General features: G+C 37.8%; 1 protein-coding gene across 8 annotated transcripts in view; it reads right to left on the bottom strand.

Annotated features, from left to right (window-relative positions):
- LOC149285553 (teneurin-3-like) overlaps nt 1-25,984 on the bottom strand; it is a 328,960-nt gene that overhangs the window by 30,515 nt on the left and 272,461 nt on the right. For 4 of the 8 annotated variants that reach the window (XM_089495196.1, XM_089495197.1, XM_089495199.1 and 1 more), the window contains 8 exons: nt 24,566-24,712; nt 20,568-20,784; nt 17,022-17,141; nt 15,820-16,081; nt 13,269-13,536; nt 10,043-10,186; nt 4,587-4,836; nt 3,984-4,004 (listed from right to left, as the gene is read on the bottom strand). In XM_089495196.1, the coding sequence (XP_089351322.1) occupies nt 3,984-4,004; nt 4,587-4,836; nt 10,043-10,186; nt 13,269-13,536; nt 15,820-16,081; nt 17,022-17,141; nt 20,568-20,784; nt 24,566-24,712 (1,429 nt within the window). The remainder of the gene's footprint in view (nt 1-3,983; nt 4,005-4,586; nt 4,837-10,042; nt 10,187-13,268; nt 13,537-15,819; nt 16,082-17,021; nt 17,142-20,567; nt 20,785-24,565; nt 24,713-25,984) is intronic. The other 4 variants (XM_089495200.1, XM_089495201.1, XM_089495203.1 and 1 more) reach the window with 1 other exon arrangement.

Here is a 25,984-nt window from a genome sequence, read left to right as displayed (position 1 = left end):
AAACATTCGGGTTACAAAGCAGAGTTATTGTCAGATCGCCGAGCTATTTAATGGTCCTTTCTCTCAACAAACGGTGGTATATTTCTAGAATGAAAAAAAAAGAAGAAACATCTCAGTCATCTAGTGGATGCATCTCATCCGTTTTTAACGACTTTGCATTTCGTTATTGATTTTGTTAGTGAATTTTATCGTGATCCGATGGCTTGGCTGTCAGTAACAATTAAATAGCCATAGATAACAAAGCAGATAATTCAAGCTTCACAAAGCTTCAAATATTTAACTGGCTGTGCATGAACAAGGACTGCAATGACTTATTATTCTGGCCACCAGGACCCTATAACACAAGGGGAAGGGGTTTATTTAAATGGGGAGGCTCTGACTTTATTCATAAGTCACTATTAATGACCATAAGAAGATCATAGATTTGGATGGTGTATGTGTTACATAGTTGCCAACAGTCCTGACAACTGGGGTTATGTCTCGTTCTACTTAGCAAATCAGACCTTTCTCCCATAGGATTAATATTGGCCATTAGCCCTTTGTTTTACTAGTCTGATGTGCTTACCCCTATATAACGACCAGCAAGCGAGTTTGATCAAAAGAAAACTTAAGAGAGCAGTCAGCATATAACAACTCAAGTCTGACTTGGTGACAAGACACTACATTATTGTTTTAGGTTTTCTGAGGATTTAGGATTTCGTTTTAAATCCTACCACAATCATTAATCACTGTCAGCGAAACCAAAATATAAGCTTCTTTCATTATGTCAGATAAAAGAAAGTAATCAAATCTTGTTTTCAACAAAGGAAATATATGAATGCTAGAGTTAATGCAATATTTCAATTGTGTCAAATTCACTACTGAAGATAAGCCTGCGAATATGACTTAAACAGGTACCTCATTCCCAGTTTTCACTTTGCATTGACTGGTAAATTATATACTGCAATAAATCATTCTTTGCACACTATCAGCCCCAGCATTCGGTGAGCTACAGGTCTGCTCTGTGCATGAATAACCCTTTGCATTAAACCATATAAGAGGTTGATGCACCAACATGCAACAATGGAAATTAGAACAAACCATAATGGGGTGTGTATGTGTGTGTGGGGGGGTATAGCTAAAAGTACTCACTAATAAAAGTTAATGAATGCATCTCCCTGAAATGTGTGTTTTTTGGAGCCCTGTTTCAGAACTAACATGTTCAGACACCCTGTGTCCCTGATAAACATACCTGGAAGCTCACCAGATTTTAACCCAGAGTCTCCAGGTAAAGCTTTGCTTCCCTGAGCTTCTGGGTCAGTTTCTTCTGGGCGGGGTATGCCTACTCCCCACCCATGTCCCGCCTACTTCCCACCCACTCTCCTTTACTTTCCACCCAGATCCCTCCCACAATAGAGTTGTGGGTAGCCTACCCTTGGAAGTATCTATATATTTTGTCCTGTTTAGACACACATTATTGTAATTTTTGGGGGAAAAGGAGCACTGTGATACACTTATATCCATCAAACTATTTGAGCTCCTAGATAGATTTGGTCCCTAAAGAAATTAAATTGAGAGGTGTGCCAAAGACATATTAATGTAATGTTTCAAGAGGTTTGGAAGGGGAAAGGAGCACCAAATATCATCAAGGAAAAAGCCCTTGCAACTAATGCAGCACATTTGTTTGAAAAATGTATATGGTTCCCTAGTAACAAGATGTAGGTTTTTTATATATTTTTTATCGTATTCCCTTTTGTGATAAGAATCTGCTTTGCTGCAGGCAGACTATCACGCCCTTTCTGTCTTTGAGATGTTTAAATGATACGGTAATAGAAATGCCATTATCACTGTATGAGTGGTTTTAATTTGTTTAGAGGTGCCAATTACGAGAGTACATTATGTCAAATGAGTTTGTAATCTGTTAACGGGGCATTTTCAAGCTAAGTACATATGTGTAATTAGCTTCTAGCAAAACACTCACTCATCCTCACGATGAAAAAGTTTTAGCCATCAGCATCTCACACAAAAATAGTACACTTTTGTTTTAAAGGTTGTCTGCTTTAAACAGCTGGGTAGTATCTCAACAAGAAGAAACTAGAATATACAGTATATATATATATATATATATATATATATATATATATATAACCAAACACATATATGTATATTCACATTCACTTGCTCTTTGCTTTTCTCATGTCACCTCTCCATTAAGAATGGATCTGTTACGTGCCAAATGGATAAAGATCTTTGAGCTGTTACAGTTACAAATGCCTAAAGCTTTCACGTTTTAACTCTGGCACAATCACTATGCGAAAAGTAAAAGACCCCTTCTTAGTTTTCACTGCTGAAACACTATTTGGCAGCTACCTTTGTAAGAAATTAACAGAAAAAAATTAGAGATCACTATCAGCAGTCTACTAAAGCGCGGCAGATGAATGGAGAAATACATAAACATTATGAATATTTTTTCCCCCTATCAAAGCACCAAAGGTAATTAAGTTGCAGAAATGTTTCATCTGATTTGGCACCCTTCGGAGCTATTACAAAAAAAAATGTTCCATTGGAAGAGGTCCAATCCCTTGCAAGCACAGGAATATAGTCAGAATTTTTAAAGAAAGGGATATAAATTACATGTACAGACGCATGCATAAATTATTCAGTGAAAATATATTCTAGGGTAAGTTACACACACAATATCTGAAATAACTGGTTATTAAACACCTGGCATCAACGTAATTAGGATATTACAATTATCTTTGCAACTGTAAGACTGGGAGGAAAACTGAGAATTTGAGCTGTCTGAAAAGTGGAGATCTATTAAACCACTTAAGTGATAAGAGTATCTAACCATCTATCGCTTTCCTATATTAGGCATTCTAAGGATTAACGGTATCCCAAGGCTGGTGTTTCCAACAAACCTGGTGGTGGAGATATTTCTGAAAGGCAGAATTCAAAAGTGAGCAGGACCTGTCCATCTCTGGTATTCAAGTAGCACAAATGGAATGTATTGTGTAATATAACATGCAACTGTTATAGAAAGGAAATGGTATCATGGAATGCTCAGCCAGAAAAGTGAGTGAATTATAAAACTGCATGTGAGTGGTAATCATTCTTGGTTATTATTATCAGCTACTGATAATGGTAGATTGAGGTCTGAAATTATGCATTTTACTGTTGTATACACTAAATATGTATGCAATTTAAATAAGAAATCGATATGTGCTGAAATCCACCAAACATATATGCCATGGGACCAGGTTTCTTCATTTCCTGTTTTCGAGATCTTCTTCTACCCATTCATTTTCTGATGCAATGCATGGTTTGCCATAGACTATGTAGGAATAACCTGTTTGGGAGGCTGTCATCCAAATATAACTATAGAAAAATCATGAAAAGTGGTCTGACCTCCCAGGGAACGATATGTCTTGATCCCTGGGGCTCAAAGAAACAAAGAGTTATTTGCAAACCATATTGCCCTTAACAGTCTCTAGAATTCATCAGCAGAATCAAGTCCCTACAAATGGACTTGGGGCTCATCTTGACAGCGAGAATAAGGCCAGGGATCTTCTTACTAACCAGCTCATGGTCATTTATGAAACTAGGAAGCAGCGTTAGAAGGAAAAATCTCCTTCACAAAACATGTGGTGTTTGCTCATGCTTTGACCACTGGCCAGGTAACAGATTATAATAATAACCCTCACACTGGTTTCATTTGACTTAACCAATTTTGTTAATACAGTTTATTAAACATCTGATGAGGACCTCAGTATTGTTCAGTTCTGGAGAAACTGTGATAATGGGATCTGTAATCCTTTGCAGATGGAATACTGGAGGCAACCTTTCCTTACTAGTCGACGCTGTTGAGGTGATGGCGGTAAAATCATTATAAATGCACTTGTTACCAGTGACATCTTATAGAGCGTGTGCCAATTATTAATTACAGAACATGTTACACAATTTATGGAACATAACTATGGAGTATGTATAGTACAGATGCTTACCTATGTCTAAAATCTTTATTTCTTGGAAGAAGCAAGGAAAGAAGAGGTAAGATAAGTTAAATTGTTATCAGAAGTAAAGTGAAAGTAGAAGGTGAGAATAAAACACAAAATTCAAGAAAGCATGCAACATATATCTGGCATTATATTAGATAAGGTATTAAAAGTGTGATTTCAACATGTATGTGATCTGTGTTGTATATAAATGCCTGTACATTAAATGTATAGCTTATAAGGGATTTCTCTGTGTCTTTTTTAAAGAAACTAGGCAAATGAGATGCTCTTAAACCTTTTCAAGTGCATTGCTCAGCTACTCTGTCATTGAAGGGTTAATGAGTGCTAATGTAATGAGTAAATAGTATTGATTATTTATTTTTTCAGCCCTGCCAAGTTCCACTTCTGAATTCCTGAATTTTCCATACCAACGCAATCTCCCATGCAAATGAACCGCTACAAAGTAATTCATCTGCATGGGTGGGTGGATGTTGGTGGGCTGTGCTACAGACTTTAAATACATTTCTCTCCGTATCCATATAGACACGTTTCTCTGTTACCTAGTAAAGAAAATAAAATGATGCACTATATAGAAGTTTAGTCTAAGTTTACCTTAGCTCGAGCACACTTGTTACATTCCCTGATGGAAATATCCGACGGATGTAGTTGAAATCACCCACATACAAACTGCCGTCAATTCCGCAAGCCAAGGCGACAGGCGCGAGAAGTTTGTTGCCATCCGCCTGACCGTTGCAGCTCGGGCAAGAGATACTACGTCTTCTGCCATTACCTATAATGCAGCTAATAACAGGCGGCTGCTGGGATATAAATTGGTTTTCTCCATTTCCTTTGTAGAGAATACCTGGAGAAACAAAAGAGCCCAACATATAAGTAGCCATATAAATGCTATCTTCAATTTAGAAACAAATAACCCTAGAAAGTCCCAAATGAGCAATCAACAGTAGTTGTGTGATCTTATGTGTAAAAATAACTGGCCAACCTGCAGTCATACACTCAGTGATGAAAAACAACTCCCCAGATCCTTCGCCAACCATAGGTTCTTATACCAAAGCCCATAAAACAGGTTTTCCAAGGGATGGCGTCGCCTTCTGACTGCAAATTCTCCTCATTAACCTCAAGGCCGACCATGCGTGTGTGTTAGATTTCTGATTATGGCTTCTATAACATATGGAATTGAAAGAAAAGGAAAAGGGCCTTAAAGCAGAATTTAATTATTTACTGCTTAGGTGTAGCATATTTATGACTGCAAAGTGTTCCTTTACATGGGTACTTTCCAAAGAATATCAATCCAGGGGGAAAAATACATATAATGACACTGCTTTAGATGAACAAAAAAAAACCTCACGTACGAAAGAGCACTTAATGCATGAAAAGACAAGTGTTTTAGGCAATATATAAAGTAAATGTGTTTTGAAAGGATTTGTGCAGCCATTCCATCTCTAATGTTTTGGGAACTTGTTCTGTTCAGAAGAACACAAGACTGCCCTTTAAAAAAAACTATAAAAAATATTCAAATGAGTCAGATTTTTTTTTAAATCTTTTTTATCTTTACTTTAATTTCCCTTTTCTTTTTATTATGTTCTCCAAAAGGGTTTTGGTTTAATTAACTTCAATTGCGATAGAAGGTGATCCGTGTCAGACATTGATTTTCTGAGCCCTATAATACAGGACAAATTAATATACCAGCTCTATCCTGTTATATTACCTTTTTTTGCATCGATCTGTGACAAAGATCATGGGTCACAATAAGCCTTTAAATAAAGCTTTGCATTTTTGTGGGGTAATATACCTTTGGCTTCAAAAAAATATACTCAATGATGCATCAGTTTCATCACATGTACACGTGACCTCAAAGAAGGATTAGATGCACATCACCAAACATTATTTGTGTTGAAAGTACAGAAACAGGGCTCTCCTATTCATGAAATTTGCTGTCCGAATGAATGGACTAAAATCGAAATGAAAAATTTGTTCAAATGGTTTTTGGTCCGTTTGCACAAGTAGCCCACTTAAAGATTTGGCAACAAAGTACAAGCATACTGAAGCCGCATAAACATTAGAGCCAGGGAAATATGACTGTTGATATGCATGTTGGCCATCAGCGGGGCAAATATGTATGCCACAGCTACCTGACTTCTGGGAATTACAAAAAAAACAACACATTTAAGATGTCTATCGATCTAATACAAGTCAAAATACTTAAATTAAAATCAATTATTCTTAATATTGTCGTTATACCGTGTCTGAAAGCACTCTCACCCAGGCACAGCTTGCAGTACAACAATCAAAACACATGAAATTCAAAAGCTAATGATCTGAGACATGTTGTGTTCCAACAGAGTTTTTAATTTTTTCCTTATTAATCTATATCATATTTTGCCTAAAGCTGTTCTGGCACCCTATAATATCTACGCAAATATTGTTTATAACAAAGAGATTCAATTTATACTTGCTAAGAGAAATTACCTAGGCAGTACTCCATTTAAGGCAAAACTTAACTGTGTCCAGGCTGCGTTAACCAGGGTTTGTACTGATTTTAATGTATCCCTGCATTATAGATTCTGGCTGAATGGAGCCCAATGGTCACCCAAGCCTAGACTCTTAATGGTAGCTTCGGAAACAATCCATGTGTTGGCAGCACTCAAATTTGTGGTGCTCGAACAGGACTCCACCGGATCAAAAACACCAAACCCGTGCCAGTTTATGCCTATGCCCAAAAAGCTGCAACACAACATTACAAAGAATTGGGCATTCCAGGGCGAAGCTTAAAACCTGTCAGTCTTCACATTGGGCTATGTGCAGGAGAAAATGGGGCTGAAAAGGAACATTCTATAGGTGGAACATACTGCGCCATCACAAAACCGCCCACACTTCAGTTGGTAAGTTTGTCACATATGTATAAATATATAAAAATACAATGCAACTGTCCAAAGATATATGGTATAAATGTATACTTAATAGCAGTACTAGCCCTTTGGATGCTTAAGTCATTAACAACTTACGCACTCACATAACAGATCTTTAAGTTATGACACAAGACGGACAACAGATAGGAGAGCATTGAATTTCAATTTATACTTAGCAATGAAAAATCACTATCATTTTATATATAAACTGCTGAGCCGGCAGAGTTTTAATGGCCCTTATGGATATTAGGAAGCAAAGCATAAGCCTGATGGTGAATTTTTCTTCCTTAAGAACATGGTCAAATGCAGTGATGGTTATCCATTACTGGTGTCCTCAGCTGTGCGCAGATCAATGCGTTTGTCTAGTTCGTGGCTATAAATGGTCAGCTATTATTTTCTATGCAAACAATAAATCTCTATTTGCCATAATCCATGCAAAACAACATGTCAGTGTGTACCTTGTACCTAAACATGTTTTATTGATCGTGGAGACGGCCTTTTTAAAGACGGGACTACTGGCTAATGGCTCCCCTATTATATTTTTTTGTTCGATGCAGTTAAAAGAATCAGCCTTCAAAAAGTACACAAAGAAAGTGCAAGAGCTGGGTTTTTCAAAGGTCTTGGAAGAAAAGACGAAGAAAAACCAGGGAAATTAGATTTTTGTAATGCTTGAGACTGACGTTTCACTATAGAGATTTTTGTATCCAAGAGGCTGAACGCACAATGCAGAATCAAGGCAGATGAAAATAAAACAGGGATATGTAAATTGAGAGTGCGGTCTCATCCACAATATTCTATTACAATGCTGCCCTGATTAGGAATTGATCAACGATACCGAAAATCCCCGGCGTTTCTCCGTGTGATTACATCATGTGCAACAATCATGAGACATAATTTTTTTTCCCCCCGCGAATGAGTAGTTGTATAATTTTCATCAGAAGGATCCTCCAAGTCAGCTATCTGCACATGATTTATCCTGTCATTAGTTTGAGAAATAGGTCCTTCAGCATTCTCCTCTATTATCGTGGAATGGAAAGATGAACATTAGAATATTTATGACCGTCTATGAGGAAGCACAGGCAAACACCTGTCAGCTTCTGAACTCGTCTCCTACAATGCATTTCTCCGGCTCAACCACCTTGTCATTACAACTAACCACTTCGTTTATTCAATTAGACAGGCGTCACTTTGAAAAGTCGCCAGTTGTCAGGCGGCGCTGTTCGATATAATTTAATGCTGGGAGATTGGTTCACCTTGTGGCTTTAGGCAGACTCATATTTCACTGCTTGTCTGCATCTTCATCAGCCTTTAAAGCTTGAATATCTTTACAAGGTCTAATTTTGCACTTTTTGAACCCAAGCTATTTTAGGAGCATGCGGCACATGCAAATAAATTTATCATTACCACTAAGGTACTGTAAGCCCCAGGTCAATCTTTTTATAATGGAACTTCTCGCTAATACTACCTTTGGACAAAAGGCTACAACATTTTGTCTGGAAGTAAATTGTTCTTGACATAGGGTTGGGAGGGTGGGGGTGGCTAATCATGTAGACAGTTCCACAACTGGTCATCCAGTTCCCCATGACAATGTCTAACCCTATGACCTTACCTATTCTTTGATATATAAAGAAGGACTAGTTAGCTACCACTAATAAACAACCATTAAGGTAGAACGCTTATTCACATTAGACCTGATACATTGGAAGTAGCTGAATACTTTACCCTTTCAAACAACACCCCTGACAATCAAGGTAGTCTTGATTATACTGGAATATCAAGTCTACCTACATCTATGCAGTGTGGGTCCCTTTTGGTTTTTCATCACTGCAACTTCGCTTTGTATCATTAGAGAACTAAATGAGTGGAGACCTCCTTTCTCCATTCTTAATGGCAAAAGTGTGAACTCCTCATCTCCATGTACAAATTAGCCATGGCTACTTGTTTACATAATGCAAAAGATCCAATTCGGTATTAATGGTGTTATAAGCATTTAAAACAGTATGGATCCTCGAACAGAGTATTTGTGTTTGATGATAAATTCCCTTTAAAAATGCTAATTATGGTTGTTTTTCCACTGAGTCAAATGCTAATTAAAGCTCTGAACACACAGCGTGAAGTATTCAACTATATTACGGAATGGTGTTATTATATTCAGTGCACGTGTATGTGTGCAACAGAACAAGACCCCAACTATAGCTAATGACAAGACAAATGCTTACAATCTGTTTGGAAGATGAACACTACAGTGCAACTTGTACGAGTGCCAATGTTTTATTAACAATAAAATAATGAATCCACAATGTCTCCCTCTTGGACTGTAGGGAAGTCTCATGCAGTGCTACCCCCATTTATAAGAATTCCATTCTTACTGCTAACAGAGACTGGATTATATTAAATGGTAGTTTATCAAACAAGCTATGCCAAGCTGAGAATTGGTATATTTTCAGCTTAGTTTCATTTCAAAGGAATTCAAAGTACTTTGTTGCAAAACAAATCCCAAAAATGATTGCCCAGGATGTTTCCCAAACGATCTGCTTCGAGAATCATTAAGCGTCCTTTACAGGGAATATATTTGACAGTATTTTCAGATGAACAAGGACAATAACTCCTAAACAGACCCAATCACAGTTCACGCCACATAAAGGAGGCATCTCATTATATATATATATATATATATATATATATATATATATATATATATATATATATATATATATATATTCATTTTCAGATATATAGATATATATTGGTGATTTGTTAACAATAATAACTATTTAGGCTATATAACTAATAAAAGATGCAAGTACTGTTTCCAACTATCCTTTGGATAGGAATCTTCAGTACTTATGACTAATAGCAGAGTTTAAACTATATTTCCTTAATATTCCCCAGCACCTTACATACCTCTAGGCTGGCTCTAGTTTAAGGAAAAGGACTGGGAAACGACACTAAAACATTGTAGGATAATTCTCCATCACCTGTGGACTAATAGTGTTCCCTTAAGTTACATCTTATAGATATATCTCTTTGATATTATAAAGCAAGTGAACAGAAGGCTACTTTAATTACAAAAACAGTCCATAGTGACAGCGAACAAAGAAGGGTACAGCAGGAAATTATAGCATACAGATAATGACTTACCATTCTGTACATCCAAGACATGATGCTTGTCTAGTGTCCAACCACCCATGTTAGAGGCATCCAGCTCATAACCTTGTAAAATAGCCGTCCTTTTCTCCCACAAGGTTAGGTCCAGACAAGATTCGTATTCATATCCAACAGATACTGTGATACAGAATTACAAAGAATCTACTTAGAGCGCAATCACATCAACAAAATCAGAATAAAAAAATCTGCATTGAGCCTACACTTACGTAATTCCTTCTTAAGAGTTACCATTAAATCCTTCAAGTGCATAATTACCAGCTGTGTTATACATACACACATTTACAGAGTTTAATAACATATCATTTAATACACTGGAGTCCTCTTTAGAAAAGTAATGAGACAATTACCAAGTGGCGGACCACCACAGTGATTGCCTCATGGGTTATTTCATCACGCCTGTCGTGGTTGGTAGTAACTAGGGTCCTTTGGCGGTTTACTGTGCCCTGCTTTGACCGTTTAACAGGACTGATGCTTTTACTATGCATCTTTTGTTAAATTGTCATCTACTCAGCCTAAACATTGTGTGAATGGTTATATGAGAGGTTCTTCTTAAAAACAGCATTGGTACTTTTGAACAACCAAAAAAGAAGAACATTCTTAAGCACATTTCAGGTAATTATTGTTAACTAAGGACCTTTAAAATTTTACCAGGCTATAAATTCCAGTGCCATCCTCTCAAAATTTAAGAAAGTCTTGATGTTTATAGCACTTCTATAGGTTCTCCATTGGATGAAAAAAGAGACAAGAGGAAGAACTGGTCTTCTTTATGCTTCCGCAGGGGGGATTCTGCTGTAAATGTAAAATACTCACGTTTCACTTTCTTGAACTAAAAAGAGATCAGTCTTTACTTTCTTAAGCCCCTCCTTTTCAAACAAACGCTTTCATTTTGACAGACAGTAAATACGAATGTTTACCCATTCCAAGGATTTCTTCTTGCGATCTAAACATGCTTCTAGTGACCGCTAAAGGAGTGGATTGTCTCTCTTAAGAATCAATGCCCTTATTTTCATTTTGGACTTTTTCATAAAATACTTCTAGCATCTTAACAGAACCTTTTAAGGAAAGTGTACCCAAAATAATATACTAGTTTCAATTCAGAAATTCAATATGTTCACTCAAGCACAGACAGGATTGTCTTGGTCAAATAATCCTATACCCTGCAAGGTTCCATCTTGGGATATAGTTATAAAGCAAACGATCCTCCCTAGTGTCAATGTCAATGTGTTGTATCAATGCTTGGTGAAGTAACTAGAAAGGATTTGTAGCCAAACCACAAATAACAGGAAGACATTACCACTGTCCACACCCCAAAGATACAGATTCAATTCATGATCTCTAATGGCAGGTTTGATATATTTTCTCAGTGACGGTTACTGCAAGATTTATATGCAAAGCCATAACTGATTTTTTGGTAGGTATATTCCATGGTGTCTTATAAAACAGTTTAAGTATCAGCTTTCTTCTCTGTCACACGTCAGATGTGAACACATATTTTCAGCTAGAGTAGGTGATAGCCAAAAGCTAGGCCGTAGCTGAAGCAGTATGATTTCATTTTCGTTGTTACAAGCCGAAATATAATTAACATGTGGGCTACAGTTTTAAATTTTATAGCTATTAAACATATTCTTAATTTTAAAACAGCCATTACAATTCAAGTAGAAACAGAAATCACAGATAATACACCACGGAGACACCTCTGATTGTTTAACACCTTGCATGATGAATTTCAGCTCTCCAGCAGTGTTTTTACATATTTCCCCCAGTTGCAGCTGTTTGTGAGCTGAGCTACATTCGCCATCTAACACTCTTGCTGGTTTAGATAGATGATATCCATTGCTCCTGGACACAAGTTTCACAGAACTTCGCACCTCGAGCCTCTGGGACCCCAGTTGTTTCTCAATAGTAGGAGCTGTGATTCTGAAACGCTTACGCTTGTGTTCTTCATACTTATTTTAAAGGGAAAATGTCCCCCAAAGCCAACTTGACATGAATGAAAGGGTTGTTGCTCTGAATTAATTACTCCCCGAGTTTAACAGAAGCTAAACTTGTGGAAACTTACAAGAATCAAAAATCGAAGCTTAGGTGTAGGCCTTCAAGAAATGGTAAAAACTTTTCTGATGGACTTGCCAGGGTCTCTTGCTATCTCTCACCAAAAGGATAAGGTCAACATTTTCTACTATATTACAGAACAGTCAGAGGATTGAAAGTTTCATCCCTGAACCATTCCTGGACCAATCTGGCCAACTGGATTGTTCCCATTTTGTAAAATTATGAAATTTCCTGGTGCCCAGCAACAGGCAGCATTAAGAGAAGGAGGTATTAGTGAAGAGGTCTCTGCCAGTAATTTCACAGACTTTCATCTGCCACCCAGTTACTAAAAAGCTGTGGTGGCCCTTGGTCCATAGCAAGGACCTTGCCCAAATAGAAATAGCTAATACCTAACTTCTTTTAAATGTGTTTAGCCTGACTTACAACCAGTTCTGGATTCAGATGTTTTTAAGAAAAGGAAATGGGTTAGTCAGCTGGTAAGCAATGTAGATGGTCATGATAACAAGTTGAAGGCCATTTTTATTAAAATATTTGTAGAACTGCTCAAAACACATTAACATCAGCTCTTAGAGAATTGTGAATACTCTATGGCAGCGGGGTCTCAATGGAAATTGTGGCTGACTTCTAGCCAACAAAAGAACAAAAACAAAATTATATCTGTAAGGCCATAGTACATTGAATAAAAATAAGTTTAGAGTACAATAGATAGGACTTAAGTGGATATAGGTTCTTTAAACATACAATATAGATAGAAATTTGAAGGTTGAGAAAAATAAACCATTGGTTTATAGCACAAGTTCAGTAGGAGATTTCCTTTAAAATCCTTCTTCATTATTAACCATTCATTAGTGATACAAGTATTTTTAGAGGTGATCTATAGCCAATCAGCTAAATGTACCAATTTGCACTATTTTATGGGAAGAATAATCCAGGACGACGCATAACCAAAAGCCAGCCTGAATAAGAAGCAAAGAATCCTATAACATCAAATTAAATGTCAGGAAAAGATTTAAACCTCTATTTAAAAGAAGATTAATATATATAGTAGAGTAAAGGCAAGGTTTTCCCTTTTAGGTAGCTATAAATCAAGTATAGTCTGACAGAGTCTTTAAAATGAATATTACTAGAGAAATAAAATGGGAATACATACCAACGGCTTCAGACAACCCATAGACCTTCTGATTATATGCGTCTGTCTTATCCCAAATGAAGGTGTATGAAAGATTAGGCGATGCTGGAAACCATTTTTGGAAAAGCCTTCCAACAACTGCCACCATGAGATGAACCTTCATTAGATTGAACGGTATTACAGAATGAGTCATAGTAATTTTAAGAACAGACTTATATCCGGCTGCTCTGGAACTTAAATAGGACAGTTTCAAATCGGTTCCTGGAATAGTAGTTTCCTCGTGGAGCACCTATTATTCAAGACAAAATTGAACAGGTTTGTAGACGGACACAACTATACATGCCCATCTAGACAATGATGGATGCAAATCAGCATGCATAACTTTAAACAGGAAAGAGCACCAGATTTTGATTATATTGTTACACTTAAAAGAATAAGGAGCTTTCAACATATACTGCCAAGTTTTTCCTTTTCTTTTAAGGTGTCTCACAGACAGCAGTAAGGAACTACAGGGACTTTCTAATTAGACTTGGATCAATGTGTCTACTGTGTAATTATGGAGTCTCTCTGACCTCTGTCCTCATTTGACCCTAGAGGGATACTACTAGGATGTCAAAGTTATCTTTCTCAGCGCAGAATAGAAAGGGCAGTGAATATACTTTTTACATCCTTGTACAGAACTAATTTCGCAATGATGTGACATACCTTCTTTCCATTTGGTTAATGAGCAAAGTGTGTAGTCAAAACCCAACTTCGTATGAAAAGAATGGTATTGGAACCACAGCTATGCACTACCAGATATCAAGTGAGCAGAGCCATACAAGCGACAGACGCGCAAAGCAGGAACAGACCCATGGGTTAGCATCCACTGGTCTAAACTACAGGGGCACTTGGATAATAATATTAGTGGTCTCATTTATCCAACAAGTCAGAAATACTCTAAGGTTGGATTATCTGCAGGACATAAGAGGCAATGGGGCTAAAAACGGACCAATAACCATGGAGAATACTGCAGCTCAGTGCTCTACAATTGATCTTTTCCAAACACCGGATGATGTGACATGGTGCCAGGTTATACACCTGACTCTTATTGGGATTTCTGCCATGAGCACATTTTCCTTACAATACACCCTTGGGGAAATGACTAGAACCAGCTAGTCATATCACATATTGAAAAAGAACTTGACTGACTCCTCCTGTCATAAATTATGTCAAGTTTTTTTTAGATAATGAAACAACTTATCTACACCATAAAACTGTCTGTTCTCATAATGTTCCTATGCCTGCGATACATCAGCCTACTCGCTTGGTCTTATTGTCTTTCCTTTCATGTAGAGGACATATAAAAAGCTCTCCCACGCACTGCTTGCTGCGTTATCACTGCTCTGGTGCAAAGTGGTCGGCTTTTTCCAAATGGGAAACCCACAGACGTTTTAACTACAGTTTGATGATTGAAGGTTCTATGCAGTCATTAGTCATGGAGATTTCAGACTTTTACACACTCAGATCTGGCAACTAAAGTAATCACCTTTATTCCACTTCCACCCTCAATGAAAGGATTACAATCTATAATAAGATACCTACACAAAGAAGGCGAGCATTTATAGTTGCTAAGCCAACCGGCTTTGCTCATTCGAAATGCATAGCCAAGTACAGAATATACAAATTCGGAATGTTCCCAGGGGAGCGGTTTCAAGCATTCCTTTTTATTGGAATATTTTGGCAGGGAAAGTGTGCTATCCAACATCATTCTCACATTTTATTACCTTGCATTTTCATTTTGTCAGGTTTTCATCTCGCTGTCAGATCTTAAATAAAACAGCTGTCTGTGATGTTGCAATTTCTCATTGATTTAAAAGGGAAAAGAGCACTATAGCCCCCCTCGTTTGTTTTAACAAAAATGCAGCCAGTATAAATAGATGGAGGGGACGTACACAATAACCATCAGCGTGGGAATAAAAAGCGGGAGTAAAAATATACACACACACAACTATTGGGGTTTTGGTTCACATTTTAGTGTGTTTTATTTTTTTAACAGATTTGATGAAATAGAGAAAATTGGAAATGAAGAATGAAGTTTATATCCTGGTAAAAATGCTAATACAAATGAAAATATGTATTTAATTTCTTGACACTTTATTTTGATAATTATGCTTTTGTGCCCTTGAAAGTACAGAACCTTTATATCAGTGATGTGACCAGAGCCACGAAAGGAGGTATATTTTTGAAGAAAGCTGCACTCTGCATTTTTTATGTTCATTGTAACCATATGTGCGTTGTTTAATTGTTAAATATATGTCTTATATTTAAGTGTTCATATTGTAATTCAGCAAGAAAACACACTAATTCCTTATAAACCATTTGCCCCTAAGGAAGTCATTGCCTGGAGCATACAGAACTGGCAGAGAAAATAAGTGCCATCTTGACAAATCTTGATACACCATCAACTTGTTTCAAAGTTTGTCATATATCAGTGGAATCTTTGGAGATCCTCTGTTTTTTTCCCCTCCATGCATCAAAACGAGAAACAAATATTTTTTGTACTTTTGCTTTCATGTACTGAGTTATGTACCTGTGTTTCTGGTATAATAGGACTGTCTTCAGGGGAGGACCGGAAAAATGTTGACAGCGGAGAGGAAACAATGACAGGATTTGGTCTCACGAACCCACTGAGATCACAACTTGGAATGTCATTCTCTTCCTTCTTCATTACCAAGGTATCCATGACATAAAAGACATCCCATGGGATCCAAACAGTGTGATATTGTGTTAGGAATGGAGCCCTTTCAAACACAAGCGTCAGCGATGCCCCTCCATTTGCAACCAAATCAAACCTGGAAAACCATAAGAGTTACAAATCAACTCGCAAAACCTATAGTTAACAAGACGAGGATCAGAGACTATGTATTACAATGCAAATGACAGTAACCCAGGGTGCCTCGCACAAACAGATGTGCAGCTGTTAATAAAACCTAAACAAATAAAGAGAAAACACATTGCACAGTCAAACAGTCCCATTGAGTTGGAAGAATATTGATTTACTTGCTGCACATGATAACTTTTATTGTATCAGCATGTAGATCATTCCAAACACAAGGTTTGTAGGCCACCGCGGTCAAAACTCATCTGGATCGCATCTGGTGAAGGTACCTTTATATTCCCAAACCTACAATCATCTTTCATACATTCTTCTAAATCTAGAGTTCATCTTTCAAAATAATCTCATATATATATATATATATATATATAGTTATATATATACTGGGCTGTATATATATATATATATATATATATATATAAGTATATGTTATAACAAAGTAAATGTTATCACGAATTTAGGGGATGAGTCTCAATTTAAACTCTTATAACTAAAAACGCCTCCACCATTTTGTATGCCGTAGAATGCATTGGACAATTGGCAACATGCATTTAACATGAGAATAAGTATGGAGTGCTCCTTTAAGTTCATATTTTCTGAGAAATCCAGAATAAGGCAAAACAACATTTATAGATAAAGAATATGGAAATCTATATAAGGATTACTTTATTATTTTTGTCCTAACTGTTCAATGTACACATATTTTAAAACTAAAGATCTTTAAACCCTGCCACCACCTTAGATACCAGCAAGTTATTAAAACATACTTTTGAGGCTTTGTCTCTACATAGACTATAGTATAGAGATGTTGAATCAGCAAACTAGTAATAATAGTAACTAATAAGAATACTCTCCCGCACGAATCATTTGTCACAGTGTAAGAATAGCACACTCACATTCCGTCCTGCCGTGTGATTGTGTAGCCGTAGTTCGGGTAATGTAGAAATGACACATTGACTCCAATGAGAGGCGTTCCATCAGCCGTGAGAACCTGGCCCCTGATTACAGATGCAAGGCTACAAAGCAGTAGGAAAGGAAAGCTTCAGGTTATGTATACATTTGCTTTTTGATGGGTGATTCATAGCCCGATTCAACGCTTCACTACCCCAGGTGCTTCGGTGTAAAGTAACCGCTTCACAAAGCTGCCCAGTGGCCAGCACCTCCAGCAAAATGTGAACACGGAATAACCGCTAAAGCACCCTTCGCTGCGGTAACTCTTTAATCACGTATGCAGTGGAGTGGAAAATCCACACGCACGTAACCCAATTTTATAACTGTATTTATACGTCATGCTTTCAATGTTTATGATCCTTATGCGATCTGATTGTATGCATAAGGAAAGGTCATTTTTTTTGTCTGTTGGTTCCCATCACGCCGGTAAAATAAAAAATTATGTTATTTAAAGATGCTGTTCTATTTAGACAAAACTATTTTCCTCTAGCGTGTAAGCTTGTGAGCAGGGCCCTCTCTACCCAATGCATCCGTCTGTTTTAGTCTGTCATTTCTAGTTTTGTCAAATGCCCTTTATACATGTAATGTAAGAAGCGCTGCGTAAATTGTTGGTGCTCTAGAAATGAAATATACTAATAATGTTGAAAAACTGTATGGGGGGGGAAATGTCATTTTATTTTTAGTTCTTAAGGTTGAATCATATAAAAAACAGAGAAAGCTTAAGAAGTTGTGCTATAGCAACAAGCACTTCCACTTGTATCATGTGACAATTAAGTGCGCCTGGCGATGAAAATAAATAAGATAAAGTAAATTATTTCTTGGGAGGAATGATGTTTATAATGCTAAACATAGAGACAAAAGTGTTCAGCAGAGGAGGTAGAACATCACCTTTGATCTGGTCTTCTTATGCCTTATAGATGTGTAGCCAGCGGAATAATCTGCTTTTTAAGGCCTAATGTGTTGACTTTAACCCTGGAACTCAATTAACTCCTCGGTCGCGGTGGATGTATTTTAAGAAATGGCGGATAGGTTCTGTCTCGCGTCTTCGCTACGCTGCTATTCCCAGCCGAGGGTATCACCTGGCTATTATTTTAAATACAGACTTGTGAAATTTTGGCCTAATTAATAATTGCAATCCCATGTGTCAAAATAAGATGACATATTACTTTTACAAACCTGCTCGTAGACATTTGGTATACTTTTAAAGTGGGGCTGTTTCTACTATGATGAATATCATGATGAATAAATAATAAAGCATAAATTAATGTAAAGCACCATACGGTTTTGAGGATTTAGCAAATTTCCTGATTTCTGCACTAATTATAAAACATGTCACAAGGATATAACAAGTTGTTAAATGAACAGCCAGTCAGGCTACATTGGGGGCTGGTATACACTTTAGCAAAAAGAAAAAGGTAATTATATATTACAAATATTCTTAGAACCGCCATGAATGGTGTTAGAAAAGCCACTGTAGATAACGTAAACATTTATTTTTAATACATGTGAAATATTGAAGTGAAATTGACGGTAAAAAAAAAATTGTGGCTGTTTCCAAAAGACGTAAAATGTGTTTTAGTCAAAAAAAACGACAAGATGGCCGACAAGGCGGCTGCTCGTTTTTCCTGCGCTGTAAATTTATTGTGGGTCATTTTATTTCTGCTGCCAAGGACTCGCTAACCACAAATATGAGATTGCGTGGATTATTAAGGTTTCCCAACTCATAGCGCAAAGTAGCATTTATACTTAAGGTCCCAATAGATCTGAGGTAAATTTGGTGGCTGTTAGTATAATTCTTCATGCGCATCTTTCCCTGACAGTCCACTCCACTTACACAAGCCGTTTGAATGTAGGCCCGGAGAATTATTTCTCCCTAAAAAGCCTAATATCGTCTAATGAAAGTCAAGGTGCTAAATGATTAGTCCATTCAGTCAGAGTGGCTATAAAAAGCTCTTTCAAAAGTATAAACCTCCAAGCTTTCTACATATCAAATATCTGGCACTTGCATGCAGAAAAGTATTATTTCCAATTAATTTTGAGGCAATTGGTACATCTGCTGGGAACAGGAAGCAAAAAGATTTAGAGGGGGCAATAAGGAACATTTGTACAGCAACTTTTAATCAACTGCTGTGCCTAACTGCATTAATACTGTTAAATTACCATAGACCCAGGCGTTCTAATGTAAATCATCGTCTTTCACTCAGCAGGACACAAGGCACCTGCTCTCAGTTACCGCTAGATTTTCAGATCATTACGGCTTCAGAAAAAAACACCAGTCAGACGGCTTAAGAAATCAGAGCTCCATAACGTGGATATTATGTTTGCCGTACGATAAGCGAAAAGACCCCCTGAATAAAAGAAAAGATGCAGATTCTATTTGGAGTCTCAGATATCGCTGATCCTACCCGACATGTTTTTTTTAGTTTAGAACCTCTAAGATGTTCTTAGCGTTTTCAAAGGCAGAAAAAGACAAAAATCACCAGTATGTATATGTCACACCAATCAGAAAACTACAATATAAATGGTGAAATCAGGTGTATAACCAAAAATTTCATGCCAAAGAATGCCATTCTTATACGTTTGTAAAAGAGCACATTTTGGCTGCCCCTGGGGAAACGCGTTGGGCATCGGGATGCTTTCTGTGAAAGCAGACTCTTATTCATCTATATAATTCACGCGCTGTTTGGCTTTTGAACTCCCCGTGAGTGTGTCAGCATTCTTCCGGGATTTATTTTATCGTGGTTACTGTGCCATTGGTGCGTTTTCTATGCTTTTCGTCAGACTTGGTCGTTAAAGAAAATATTTTGAAGGTGTCACTACAGGCCAGTGTGTTTTACTCTTGGTTGTGTGGACTACCACTCCTATTATCCTCCTCTGATATTGAGGAAACCGAACAAGCAAGAGCTAATGATGATGATGATGGGAATTACAGACCACCGACAGCCTGTATTCACATCAGCGCATAATGTCTACAAGTAGGACAGGAGCTGAATTCCTAAATTTCAATCTGGCTATTTATTAAATGCATCTATTTTTTTACGTCTTGCTATCTGCGGGAGCGTCCACATTACGGTATCATTTGTTTGCCATGCCGTGGGAAACGGTCACAGTCTAGGCTCTGCAACACAGGAAGCGTGTTTCTTCATCTGTACGATCCCAAATGTACTTTTATAATTTATCACGTACTGCAAGATTTCATTGTCCAATTAGTGGGTTTCATTTATACCATTCATCCGACTTCCAATCTTTTTAATCCTATGTAATTGTTCCCTGGGTAACTGAAAGACTTTAAGTTTGAATATTTTAAACTCAAAAGGCTGTGTATAATTATGTTTGCCTCTGAGCAATGATACCGATGTCAAGAAAAAAAGCTATGTGGCATATAAGCATATTAACCATTAATTCAACCCTTAAAAAATGAAGATGGCCGCGTAACAGACCTTAGCTGCTCTCCTGCACGCATTTTAATTCATTACAGTGACAGACGTTACCTTTTATTGAAAGGGTTGTCTCCGGGTATGACATGGGTGCTGTCAGGTCCTATAAGGAAGCTGATCCTATCGTAGAAGGCTTTGGCAGCCTGCTGGGACGGGGACTGCTGGCTTTGGCTGATAATGTCCTGCGGATCAGGTAGACCTCGGCAGTACGGCTGATTCTGGCAGGCACTCTGCAAGCAGCAGTCTGGGTCCATGCAGTCGATTAAACCATCTGCCAAGGGGAAAAGTCACTTGATTGAAATCATACTCATCAGGATTAGGGCTCCTTTACTGTATTAACACTTTAAGCGCAAGACTGGATTTGGACTCAAGACTCCCGCCATCCCAATTATGGGCCACCATCGGCCACTGAGTCAGGATTTCTGAACAACAAAATGGTTAAACTGAAACAAGCAACACTTTACTTACAAGCATTAGGGTACCAAGAGACGAGATTCAGACCATGCTGTATTGTTTAACAAACCCATGAGATATGCTTTCCAGGACAGTGCTCAGATACTCTAAAGTCTGCTTTTGAAGCTGATGGAGCTCCTTAGGCTCCACCACATTTATTCTCAATATATATATATATATATATATATATATATATATATATATATATATATATATATATATATACACACATACAGTACAGCTCAACTACTAGAGTAAAGTACCAGAGGGCCGAGTAATACCGAATGGAAGGTACTGCTTAATCATATGACATCGGACAGCTTAAAAACAAGTTTATATGCAATCAACCTAAACAATTCCAATATATCTCACGCCAAACTGTAAAAGCTTCAGATACCTTAAAAAAGAGTGATATCATGGATACTTGATACAATGTACAGTATATGATATATGGTTTATCTATGACTACTTCTAAAATATTATTTTACAGGACATTATGATATATTACGAAATAAAGCTTAGTTATTCTCCAGTGCCAAAGGGGGTATCGCTCCGGTGAAGAAGAAGAAGGGAAAAAAATATAGTATTTAGTAATTCGTCTTTGTTAGGTTATAAAAAAAAAACGCCAATGTACAGCTGGCATGTAGGCAGTGGGTCATAAAAACTGCATGAGATTGACACATTCTGAACTAATCAGCTGGAAATGCATTTTTTACAAGCCTCTCTGCTGACATCAATCAGAGGAAGGATCTCATTTTCACCAGCCAAGATGCAGGGACAAACTGTTTGTTATTTTTCTATGGAGTTTATCAGCAACTTGCCCAAGCGAATGACGGATGGTTATGAATCTGGCTCTGTATAACCGCACAAAACATTTCTCATTCTACAATTATCTGGTGTAACTAACGGAACCGGTGAGTCAGGCCCAGATGAACTCCAGACACAATGCAGCGGAAGGCTAGCATTTAAAAAATTCCTAACAAGAAGACTTGTCTCTTAAGAATGCCCTAAACCAGATAATGCAAAGTGCTGCTCACTTCCAAAAATGTACCGTTTGTAAAAATCAGGCATTTCCAAAAAATGACTCAAATAAGCTTTAGGTCGTTAGTCGGAGACAATGATTCACACAAGCTGAAATTCTACGATAACCACCATGGCTTAATCAAGATTATTATTATTGCAGCAAGGAGTTTTTCACCTGAATTTACATATTTTTAGACAAGAGGACTTGGTGTCAGGAAAACCGCTTGCATGGTGCCATAAAGTACAATAATACATGGCTTAACCCATTTTATTAGGTAAAAACAGAGCAAGGAGTATTTGTGTGAATTCCCGTATTTGTGCGAATTCCTGTATTTAAGGGACCTGCACATTTAAAGAGATTTTTATGTAGAGGAAAGAAAAAGTATCAAAGCAGAAGGCAGAGCCACTGATATGATCTGGGATTTACGGGGCAATCTAAAATTCGCATCAGCCAAGTCATATTTATGTATATGTTGGCTACATTATAAAAAGAAAAATATATATTTCCTGCACTTAATCCTCGACCAGAACTCTCCGTAGATTTGAGCGGATGATTGCTGTGCGGTGCTTAAAAGGTGTTGGGTAGCACAAGTGGCTTGTTTAAGTAATTGTGTTGAGACACAAGCGCAGACTTATAGCGGGTCATTGGGTGAATCTGCTGGAAGTTTTGCTGCCCCCTGGAGTTTTACGAATGGCTGATATGTGTATCATTGAGATATTTTTCAGAAGTAAATTGTGCATAGGAGAGCAGACTCGAAATAAATAAATTCCCGTCTTTGCGAGAGAAAGCTCCTGTGCAAAGCACAATCCAATCAGCTTCAGCCGCAAATGGCCAGGACTGTAATCGCTAACGGCACCCACAGGCTACTTATATAAGATGCAATATTCCTGTTTGAAATGCCTTTGAGTGGCATAAATGCAGGAGGGTACTGTAAAAAAAAAAGTACAAATGCGGCTGCGGAATGAACAGAAATATCGTAAGGCTTTTTGCAAGATTCCAATAAGCAAATTGTGCTTTTCTTTTACTTAAAGTGTATAGAGAAAGAATTCAATAACATTTCATGGGTTTAGATTCATGCGCAACGATTTAGTCAACCCTACGGTGCCTGGCGCTGATGATTTTGCTGGCCCATGAGAAGACTCACTTCTGGAATTATTTATAGAGCGACAGCAGAAGTTCTGGGATGTAAAAGCAGAAAAACCCGTATCAAACATATATAAAAGCATCACTCCATGTCCCTTTATGGTTCCCTATATGCCGTGTAAAACATACCTTTTGTAGAAATGGTGGATCTGGAGAGATGTGGAGTGAGAATTATATATATCATTTACAAGGTGGTTTGTAGAGTAATGGACATCAAAGACTGGTCACTGTTCTGTGGAATCTTCACTGACCCAGCTCTGGGACTGGCCCGTCACATGGGCGCAGGCAGCAGGAGATGAGTCTGACTGAACACATCTCACAAAAATCTGATAGCTGGGTGATGGTGACAAAGAAGCAAATGCGTTTGGGGGATTCTTCAGACTCCATCCATGCATTGGCATTGGAGACCACACAAACACTTAAAGGGGCCACTTGCTCTAATTCATGCGCTAAAGTGCATATGATTGCTGGAGTGCCCATTTAAACACAGATGCTCTCAATCATAGTTGGCGTAGAGGAGATATCTAAACTCAGTGCCCTTGGAGGGCTGGCAATTCAACATCTGGACTACTCTTATTTGAGCGTTTTGGGCTTCTATTTTAATATGTGCGTTCGCGATATAACATTTCACAAAAGTTTTTAGAGCGACATGATTTTAGCTGTTTATTCCCTGACACAGCATTTCTCTCTGGTTAACGGGTTTTGGATGCTTGGTCTCTGCAAATATTGGGGTACTTCACATGCTGTTAATACCCATCAATATGATCACCCCACTAACTGAGTGCATAACAAGTTCTGATTGACTTTGTCTGACGGTATTAGTGCTTTGTGCATCTAAAAATGTTACAAAGATTCCGCGCAGCATGCCGGAAGAATTGTTCAGATGCGATGAAGTGAAATGTCCTTTGTGAGATACACCGTTGCCAGGCAACTTTTCAAGTTTCCCGTTCACCCACCAGGACACACTCCGACACTCCGAGGTAAATTAATAGCTGTAGGAGTTTTAGTTTTTGTATGGGCACGCATTTAGCAGTGATTTGCAGTGTCTCGCTCACCTATCACACCCTTTATGCATGTGCCTTAACACAAGGAAAATTCTTCGAGATCAGGGCACTTTACGAGGGTTTAAATTTTGAATAAGAAAAAGATTTGACTTGACATGGCACCATGTTTTTTCCTTCCATTTGTTGCCGTCGTCACACTCCCCACCCAGTAAGTTAGCACAAAGAAAAAGAAATTCCAAGTTCACGGAAAACAATGAAAAAAAGGGTTACCTGTTCTGTGCCACTGTACAAGGGTTTGTTAAAGCTAGCTGAGGAAATAGCTACCTTCTATTTTGCAAGAAAGCATGAAACGAGGATGTGCGTCGACAAAGTGACAATTTCCCATCAAAAGTAAATAATAAAAGAAAATAAGAAATACTCTCTCTTACCTCCTTCATTATCTTTGCTATCGGTACACAAAGTTTCCATGGCTACATCACAACCGGCTCCTCTCCACCCTGGCTGGCATACACAGTGCCACCCGTTCTGGTCCAAGGTGCATCGTCCATTGCTGTTACAAAGCCCAGGACATCCCTCTGTCAAGACACAGATTGAAGAAAAGGGCAAGTCAATCAGGAGTTCTATTGTACTTCAACTTTTGCGAACAAAGAGGACTCTTACAGGCCTTCAAATGAAAAAGCATAAACACTGTAACTGCACATGGGAAACGACATGAGTCACAAGGACAGATCATAAACTGGCGTTTCTAATTAGACTAATAGTTGGAACACCAGAGATCTGTTGAGTCTGGGAACAAATGCTCCTGCTGACCAGATAAAACTACTCTTCTTTTAAATTCTTTTCGCAGAGCAAGAGTAGAGTCAAAGGTGGTGCAGAACAAGCAGAAAGGGATTTGATTCATGCTGCCGTGCAAAATGTCCATATTCTGCCCTGATAACCACAGAAGAAGTAGAAGCCTTGCTCTGCACTTTTTATTTTCTTGTGCGAGACAATTAATAGCTGTAATTTGTAAAAGAATATATACATAAAAAGCCACCGAAAATGGATAAAACGCGTTAAAAATTGAACATAATTACTTTCTCTAAAGGACACCTATGGGAGGCTTAAACTCTTGAATGACAACGTGACGGGAATAGACTACATCAGAATACTAATCTTAGAAAGAAAGAAGTTTCTTTTAAATTGGGAAATGGAATAATGGGTGGTGGCGGTGGCAAAAAAAATCCATACACTACAGTGAAATTACAATAACCTCTCCCTTTTTTGGAGTTTGAAAGCAGGATAACACCTTATAACAAATATCTGGTCTCCAGGAGGCAATGCCATCATGTGAACTTACAGTGCTTTCCAAAAGTTGCCCAAAGTATCCGCCAGTAATGTTGACGATACTTTGTGCAGAAAAGTACATTCCTTTTTTTTTCAACATAAGAAGCAAAGCTCATAAATAAAGTGAAGCAGCTCAGCATCTACACTAACATACATTGGGGGGTCGGGCTGCAAACGATGGGACAGGACTGACAAATTTAATTGTAGGAGCTGTGCGGACTTGTTTACTCAGGACGGACAAAATGAAATACCAGAAAGACCACAAGGAAAACATTGATAGACTCAACAAAAAACACGGTAGTGACGTGCTTCAAGACAGAGCAGAAGGTGAGGCTTTCTTTGTGACAGTCTCCCTAAGGCTTTTGCAGTGTTACCTTTAAATCCTATCTTGTCTGCTTTTATGAGCAAGAAGGGAAAATTTATAAAACAATTACAATAATTTAATATCTCCAATGATTAAAATGGTGCATGTCTTCAAGTCTGACAATACATATATATATATAAAACAGGGGGAAAACGTA

The sequence above is a fragment of the Sceloporus occidentalis genome, unplaced genomic scaffold (genome assembly GCF_023333645.1).
Source record: "Sceloporus occidentalis isolate IW3139 unplaced genomic scaffold, rSceOcc1.0.p SCAF_77, whole genome shotgun sequence".
Lineage (NCBI taxonomy): Eukaryota > Metazoa > Chordata > Lepidosauria > Squamata > Phrynosomatidae > Sceloporus > Sceloporus occidentalis.
This window is presented reverse-complemented; position numbering and strand designations above follow the sequence as displayed.